A 9,105-nucleotide genomic window follows, 5' to 3' on the forward strand; every position below is an offset into this window, starting at 1 on the left:
TGACCTTTTGACTCTTAAAATTCTGGTGAATGTCATTGTGCAAGAATAGGCCATAGGCCTATCTCACGGTAAATAAAGCACACATCTGGCCTCTTGAATAAATGAGTAACGCTTGAGCGCACAGAGCTTATTAAATTGCTCCTCTTGCTATTAATGGAGCAGATCCTGAAGTGCACGTGTTATGTATCTTTGGTATGCCATGTAGAATCAAACTGCTCATACTATGTTGCCATCTAGTGGCATGAGAGTGGCTTGATCTAATCTGAGGGCTATAGAAGAGGGGTCCACTTTTTTTTTTAATACTTAAAATATTAAAACGTGTTATACACTATAGAAATGATTGTTGCAATTAGCTATCACAACTTAATAACACAGATATCCAAGTTGTCACTTAATACAATTTCACACATTTCAAGTTGACTAAACTAAGGTAAGTAAATGTTAAAAAGAATACAAGAGTTAGGGTGAATTTAGGTCAACTGACTCACTATTTACAGTCATATGTGTTATAGACTTTATATTTGAAGCTGTTTAATAAAAATACACAAAAATATTTAAAGATATTTATTTTTGTTTATAAGGAAAAAGTGTGCATCACAGAATGATTCTTTACAGGTCACCATCGCATCATTTCACTTTGACATGCATAAAATAATTTTCTACAAAAATGCTGAACATTTACAATTACTGTATTATATATATTTGTATAGTCTGTAATTAAGACTGTACATGCTTTCATTCTTTATGCAAAAGCATGTTCATCTCTTGGGTGTAATTTATTCATTGTAACTGACGGGTGAGATGATAAGTGGTGCTGAATTTTTACCTTTATCATTAGTCCAAGGGCATACATATGGGTAGAGTTTCTCAGTAAAAAACTGATCAGTGAAAGAGTAGATATGAGACCCGGACTTCACGTCATAAAAAGAGACCAGACCCTCCTCATAATCCACAAACACACCCACCTTCTGAAGCTTCCCATTCAGGGAGAGAGAGACAGGAGCAGATTCACAAGCTTGATACGTGTCTCCATTAATTTGCCACAAAGTCCAATTTCCATTCTCAGGACACAGGTGCAGCTCCCCCTTCCTGTTAATGGATTCTCTTGCCACACCTAAATTCCACTGTGTCTTTCCCTTTACCTGCACCTCAAAATAAAACCTCCCTGAAGAAAAACCCTCCTTTCCCAGGACAATAAGATATTTATCAAAACTCTTGTCATTGTGTGAGTGGCCATGATTTATGTTTCTATGTTGCACTTGTTTTCCATCTTCAGATAGGATCAGTTCAGGGTGTGCTGTATCAGGATCCAGAGTCACATCCACTGAGAGAGACAGAGAGAGAGAGAATTTGAATCACAGCTCCATAACAGAAAGATTGTATTCATTCAAACTTGAATGCTGTAAATCCATTCTCAGTTCATTTAAGGTACTGTGAGTCTACTTTATATGAGTGAGTAGTATCATACACTGTACCTGCATACTGCTGGATCCTCTTCATCACTGTGAAATACATGGTAAAACATTTTTTTTTACATATAGACATTTATTAATTGATTCCTTGTTTAAAGGGTTAGTTCATCCAAAAATGAAAATTCTGTCATTAATTACTCAACACTCATGTCGTTCCAAACCTTCGTTCATTTTCGGAACACAAATGAAGATAGTTTTGATGAAATCTGAGAGCTTTCTGACCCCCGATAGACTGCAACATTGTTACCACTTTCCGACGCTGTTCACATGAGCCAATACTGAGCCGGCGTTCTGACGTAGAGCCCAGAAACGCTGCACTGTGTTTACTACGTGAACAGCGTATGAGACTGACATGGAAGAGAAGAAATAGCTGAATAAAGCCTGAGGGTTTTTTTTGCACAAAAAGTCGCTTCATAACATTAAGGTTAAACCACTGTAGTTACATGGACTATTTTAACAACGTCTTTACTCCCTTTCTGGACCTTGAAATTGGTAATAACGTTGCAGTCTATCGCGGTCAGAAAGCTCTTCGATTTCATCAAAAATATCTTCATTTGTGTTCCGAAGAAGAACAAAGGTCTTACGGGTTTGGAACGACATGAGGGTGTGTTTTTTATTTTTTAAGTTAACTAAACCTTTAAAAGGGAATTATTTTTTGTTTAGCTTGTATCGAGATTGAGACGCCTGCCATGCTATTAGAAAGAGCAAATAATACACTTCAGACTGTTGAGTGTGATTAAATGTAAGTGCTTATTTACAACCCCAAATCAGAAAAAGTTGGGACAGTATGGAAAACGCAAAAAAAAAAAAAAAGAAGTGATTTCTAAATTTACTTTGACTTGTATTTCATTGCAGACAATATGAACAAAAAAATATATCATGTTTTGTCTGGTCAACCAAAACAAATGTCATTTGTAAATATCCTGTCATTCAGACCTGCAACACATTTCAAAAAAAGTTGGGACAGTAAAGCATTTACCACTTTGTAATGTTGCCATTCCTTTTCACAACACCAAGTGATGAAGTGTTTCAGGTGTAATTTTGTCCCATTCTTCCTGCAAACAAGTCTTAAGGTGGGCAACAGTACGGGGGTCTTCGTTGTCGCATTTTGCGCTTCAAAATGCGCCACACATTCTCTATTGGAGACAGGTCGGGACTGCAGGCAGGCCAGTCTAGTACCCATACCCTCTTCCTCCGTAGCCAGGACTTTGTAATGTGTGCAGAATGTGGTTTTGCATTGTCTTGTTGAAAAATGCATGGACGTCCCTGGAAAAGATGTCTTCTTGAAGGCAGCATATTATGCTCCAAAATCTCTATGTACTTTTCAGCATTAATGGTGCCTTCACAGAAGTGCAAGTTACCATTGCCAAGGGGCACTGACACAACCCCAAACCATGACAGACCCTGGCTTTTGGACTTGTTGCTGGTAACAGTCTGGATGATCCTTTTCTTCTTTGGTCCGGAGCACACAGAGTCCATTCCTCCCAAAAAATACCTCAAATACTGATTCATCTGACCACAGTACACGTTTCCACTGTGTGATGGTCCATCCCAGATGCCTCCGAGCCCAGAGAAGTCGACGGTGCTTCTGGACACTGTTAACATAGGGCTTCCTTTTGGCACAGGACAGTTTTAACTGCATTTGTGGATGTAACTATGTATTGTGGTACTTGACAAAGGTTTGCCAAAGTAGTCCTGAGCCCATGTGGTGATATCGCTTATAGATGAATGACGATTCTTGATGCAGTGCCGCCTGAGGGATCGGAGATCACGGTTGTTCAGCTTAGGCTTGCGCCCTTGTCCTTTACGCACTGAAATTCCTCCAGATTCCTTGAATCTTTTAATTATGTTATGCACTGTTGAATGTGAAATATCCAAATCTCTTCCTATCTTTCTTTGAGGAACATTGTTTTTAAACATTTCAATAATTTTCTCACGTATTTGTTGGCAAACTGGCGATCCTCGGCCCATCTTTGCTCATAAAGGATTAGACCTTTCTTGGATGCTGCTTTTGTACCAAATCATAATTACAATCACCTATTGACATCACCTGTTTCAAATCACATCATTATTTAACCATTTTACCTCATTACTAGCCCTAAATTGCTCCTGTCCCAACTTTTTTTGAAATGTGTTGCAGGTCTGAATGACAGGAAAGGATGCACATTTACAAATGACATGAAGTTGACCAGACAAAACATGAAATATGTTGTGTTCATATTGTCTGCAATGAAATACAAGTTAAAGTAAATTTAGAAATCACTTCTTTTTTTTTTTTTTTTGCGTTTTTCATACTGTCCCAACTTTTTCTGATTTGGGGTTGTAAGAATAAAACATGTTTGAATGAATGCAAGAACTTTACATTTGCATAAAAAACCTGCCTTTTTGAAAAGTGACTGTTTGTGAAACATGAAAGTTGAAATGTAAAACGTCAAAGTTTGATCGTTCTGTAATTGCTGATGAACTGAGATAAGACAACTACTGTGAAATAAGAATCTGTGAAGCCTACCACTTTGATTGAGTTTCTTATCTAGAGTGTCCTGCAGCTGAGCCAGAGCTCTCCTCAAGGTATCCACACTCACACAAGTGTTAACACTGATCCCAGTCCAGATCTTGGTGTTTAACGGGCTGCACAGGGATGGATAAATCTACAGCAGGAGAGAAGGGAAATCAGTCAGCATGTTGAGTGTTGAGCTGTGACGTGAGCAGAGAGACAGACACTGACCTGGAGGAGGTGCAGGTGATCCTCAGTGTGTGAGAGTTGCTCCAGCTCAGCGTCTCTCCTCCTCAGCACAGCGATCTCCTGCTTCAGCTCTTTAATGAGCTCTTCAGCCTTCTTCTCTGCCGCTTTCTGCTTCTGCTCCACCACCTCCAGCAGCTCAGACTGACAGCTCTCAATGGAGCGGATCAGATCTGTGAACAGCTCAACACAGTCTGCCTTCTCTCTTTCTGTGTTCTTCTGATTAGTCAGAATCATGGGGGAAAAAATCCTATATTTTTCAGAACTTTTTGAAAATATATCCAACAAATAAAATATTAAATTTTTTATCAATATTATATAATAATAAATTAAACTTGCTTTTCTCAGCTTTACTGAGTGTTGGATTTCTTCAGTCTTCTTCATTCTGTCCTGGATCATTCGCTGCACATCAGTCCGTGTCTTCTTCAGGTGAGTCTATAGACAGAACAACAACAACAACAACAACAATAATGATGATGATGATGGTGACGATAATAAAAAGCAAGGTTCTCAAGGCAGAAAACACAAATATAAAAACAGTATACAAACATACATAAAATAATAATTTTTCTGAAAAAATAAAATAAAAGTCTGTTCTTCTCTTTTAGAGTATTTTAAAGACACATTTTCTCTACCTTCTTCTTTTCACTCTCCTCATCTACAGAAACGTTGTTGTGAGTCCTGTGTTCGCCCACAGAGCAGATCACACACACGCATGTCTGATCATCTCTACAGAACAGTTCAAGAGGTTTGTTGTGTTTCTGACACAAATGATCCTGGAGATTTTTTACTGGGTTGATCAGTTTGTGTTGTTTTAAACCTGGAACGCTCAAATGACGCTCCAGGTGAGTCTCACAGAAAGAGCTCTGACATGCAGGGCACGACTTCAGGGCTCTCCGTTTTGTCTCCGTACAGATGTCACACAACACTTTAGGTATTTTCGGATGATTTCTTTTTTTGTAGTGATCTGCAATGGCTCTGAGAGTTGTATTGACCTTGAGCTCAGGTTTTTGGTTGAATGATTTTTTACACATTGGGCAGTTGTAGTCCTGACTGTTGTCCCAGCATTCTTTTAGGCAGGTCTTACAGAAGTTGTGTCCACAGGGAGTGGTGACTGGATTGGTGAACACATCCAGACAGATGGAACACTGGAGCTCCTCAGTCAGAAGACCAGTGGAGGGTGTCAGGGCTGAAAAGATATAATAGATATAAAAAGATATTTAAACAAGTGTAACTTCATTTCTGTTTTCTTAACATATGAGGAAAATGATTACGTCTTTTATCTATTATTTTTGTAGGGTTAATGACGACTTACATGGAGATATATCCAGACTCCTGGTCCCTCTTGATTCTCCCAGTGATTTTGCCCTTTTTAAGATATATATAAATGAATAAATAAATGAAGCCTTATTAGGTTTTATTTCACAGAAAAAATTATGACCAGTAGATTCATAGTGGGAAACAACAATGCATATTAATATTTAAAAATAGCTACACATTTGCTCATAAAATAAAAATAAATGTATCATCATATAATATAATTCATGTTAAAAAAAATTAATCTCATGTTAGCTATAATAATAGGGGGAAAAGCCATTTTATTTTGGAGGGTGAAATATTCTTAGAGAAACAGTGACATAGGAATTAAAACAATTTAAACTACACTAACGGACAAAAGTTTGGAATAATTATGTTTTTTTATTTATTTAAGTCTGTTATGCTCAGCAAGGCTGCATGTATGTGCTGCATATATAAAAACTTTCATATTGTGAAATATTATGACCATTTAATTTATTTTTAAAATGTAAATTATTCTTGTGACGGCACAGCTGAATTTTCAGCAGTCCCTCAAATCACACCAGTATTCAGTGGCACATGCACAAATCTTTCTAATGATGATTTGGTGCTCAACAATTAGTAATGGTTATTATTATTGTTTGCCTGTCTGCCTACCAGTGTTCTTTATTAGTTTCTATAGTTAGTCATTAGTTCTTTAGTATTTATTATACCAGCCTCGGCGACGGCGAGCGATCCAAGGCCTGCCCGCACGGTACTGGTCCTCGGGGAGATTTTGCTGCGTTTGTGGAGTGGGTGCTGGTGAAAAACATTTGGCGTTCACAAACTGCCCCGCTGAGGAGGACATTACCAGCCCCACTCTGGACCTAGAGCCCACCTCCCACACCCTGCACTTAGCATACTCCAGAGCCCACTGGAGACGAAGAGCCAGAGCCTGCCGCGATGCCAGCGCCTGTGACAATCACTGCTCTAGAGTCCACACTCTGAAAAGGTGCGTGAGCTGGCAATGCTGTCCATTCCAGTGGGCATGCTCCTGCAGTTCGAGGACAAGAAGTAGAGCCATGCCCACACTTCCGCCGCTGATGGTGAGCTGCAGCTTTGTTGATCACAAAAACTGCCCAGTCAAAGAAACGTACGAAACAAATCGATCATGTGTCACTGTGAATACCGCATTAACAGTCCCATCTATTACTGTAAACCTTTATTTTTGTATGATACTGCATGCATGCCGGTAGGTGTCAGTATAAGTAAGTGTAACATTGGCCTGTTCAAGATAAACCAAAACTTAAGACAGCGGAGGAAGATCCAAGGGTGGTGTATTTGTTAGGCCTATTTGTTTGTGAGTTAGACTGTAGCAAAAACAAGTAACCTGACATTAGTCTAAATAAATATATCATTTAATATGTAATTATTAACATATTCATATTTCACAATTAATTTTATGGAATAATGTAAAAAGAAATAAAACCATTGTTAACAATGAACATGCATTCCTTCTGGAGATGCCTGTTTTGATTAATGTTTTGTTAAAATATTTGACGCTGTAGCCACAGGTTTCACTTTTTCAGCTGTGGTCACCAATCTAAATATATAATTCCAAACGACACCACTGAACTGTCAAATGTTATGCAAAGAGAAAACAGCCTTGAGTTATTAGAACTGTTGGCTATACAATGCATTGTTTTAAAAAAACGGATATTGTTGTAAAAATTAACACACTATGTTTGAATGTTTGAAGTTATTAACTTATTGTCGTTCTGCCGTGAAGTGTTTGTTACACCATGTACATAATGCTCCGGCAGACAGCGTGCAATCCATCATCAGTCAAAGGTTTTAGTGGCACAAGCCTCCACTGACGTATGTGCCAATGTCCATTTGGCTTCTGTCCATAATCACAATTTTAATACCGCCTCTCTTTTTTTAAGAATATTTGTTGAATAGAAAGTTCAATTGACATCATTTATTTAGAAATATTTTTATAAATATCTCCATTTTTATAAATGTCTTCGCTGTCACTTTCCACAAAAGAAGAGCTTTCGAACCTAGATTTTTTTTTCAGTTTTGTCCCAGACATGTAGGCCTACCCTTCTAAATAAGACCATATAACACCAGCTCCATATTTCTGTCACGTACCTGTGAGTGTCAGCTGCGCTCTCATATATCTTACGTACGAATGCATGAGCAAACATTCTGTTGTCTAAAGAGAAAAAACGTTTCCAATTCCAAAAGGTTTCAACATGTAGTTTTCAGCTTAGTTTCATTTCACTGAAAGCTCCCGCCCACCTACATTAATCCCATAGCTCCTCCCATATTTTCTCACTGATACGAAACAGTTGAAGTTTTACAGCTTTATTGGCTGTTGTTTGATACACGTTCATTTGTATGAGTGTAGAGGGTTTTATAATAGGCCACGAAGAAGAGGTAAGCAAAAAGTTGATACCACATTGTTGTTGGGAATGGGAACATTTGTTAAGACTTTCTAAAACAAAGGCCTGTGATAAACATCTGGAAGATATATTTTTAAGACTAATACAGAATATTATTACATAAAGAATATTAATGCTAATAATGCTTGTGCAGCCCTTTATACAATTTGACTGCTGGAGGAAGCCATGTCTGAAATGAAAAGTAAAAACTCGTTTCATTGCATTTGTGTTATATATTTGCATAAGAGAAAATATATATTATGCATAAAGTATGATTTTATTTTTGTTTTGTAATTCCGCTAGGTGGCAGTAATGTCGCAGAAACGAAATGCTTTACAAGCGGACGGCGCATTGGCTGAGGACACACGACAGTATAGGACCCTTTTTTTACAGTCTAGGACCATAGGACACGCATTTAAATCAGAGACGACAAATCAGAAAGCACATGGCAGGCGTCTATTTAAATGTATGCCAAAAGTGTTTTTTTTTATTACTTTTTTTTATTAAGAATTTAAAGAAATATATAATAAATATAGCCTATTATAAATAAAATATAAGTAAATATCATTAAAATACATGTAAGTGTAATAAAAATATATTATTTAAAAAAATAAGTTGAAATAATGCATATTGATTACTTTAAATAACGATTGCAGCCTCGGATAGTTAGGTCTGTTTTTAAAGGGTTAGTTCACCCAAAAATGAAACCTTGATTTACTCACCCTCAAGTCATCCTATGTGTATATATGACATTCTTCTTAAAAATATCCTGGCTCTTCCAAGCTTTATAATGGCAGTGACTTCTTGTGTAATTTTTTAAGTCCATAAAAGTGCATCTATCCATCACATAACTCCTCCACTCGGCTCCGGGGGGTTAATAAAGGCCTTCTGAATTAAACTAGATAATTTGCAGCTTATATAGACCGCACGCCCCTGATATAACCTTTTAATCTATTTAGAACATTTAAAACAATACTATGGAAGGATACAATAAATACAAAATAAAGACAATTAATAAATGATCAGTGCCGTTTTATGCCATGTGTCAATAGACTACCTTTTTAATTAGCTAGTCATCACAAATATTACAAGGATTAAGAATAAATTAGAGGGATTGGGCACAAGAATGGGACATGGATTTTCCTTGAACTTTCTCAACCTATTGTCCCTT

The 9,105-nt window shown here is 37.4% G+C and overlaps 1 protein-coding gene across 4 annotated transcripts; it reads right to left on the reverse strand.

Annotated features, from left to right (window-relative positions):
• Positions 1 to 549: 549 nt before the first annotated feature.
• Positions 550 to 7,804, reverse strand: btr09 (bloodthirsty-related gene family, member 9). 4 transcript variants are annotated; one of them, XM_079810720.1, is made up of 8 exons: positions 7,642 to 7,804; positions 5,528 to 5,580; positions 4,848 to 5,401; positions 4,552 to 4,647; positions 4,198 to 4,431; positions 3,982 to 4,120; positions 1,476 to 1,502; positions 550 to 1,324 (listed from the first exon to the last, which is right to left on the reverse strand). In XM_079810720.1, exons 1-8 carry the CDS (start codon positions 7,695 to 7,697, stop codon positions 777 to 779), a joined length of 1,707 nt encoding a protein of 568 aa, XP_079666846.1. In that variant the 5' UTR covers positions 7,698 to 7,804; the 3' UTR covers positions 550 to 776. The 4 variants fall into 4 exon arrangements, with proteins under 4 accessions (XP_079666846.1, XP_079666845.1, XP_079666844.1 ...); XM_079810719.1 differs by lacking the exon at positions 7,642 to 7,804 and adding an exon at positions 6,222 to 6,371; XM_079810718.1 differs by having other exon boundaries at positions 4,198 to 4,647.
• Positions 7,805 to 9,105: the final 1,301 nt, after the last annotated feature.

This window comes from Gobio gobio, assembly GCF_949357685.1.
Source record: "Gobio gobio genome assembly, chromosome: 2".
Classification (NCBI taxonomy): domain Eukaryota; kingdom Metazoa; phylum Chordata; class Actinopteri; order Cypriniformes; family Gobionidae; genus Gobio; species Gobio gobio.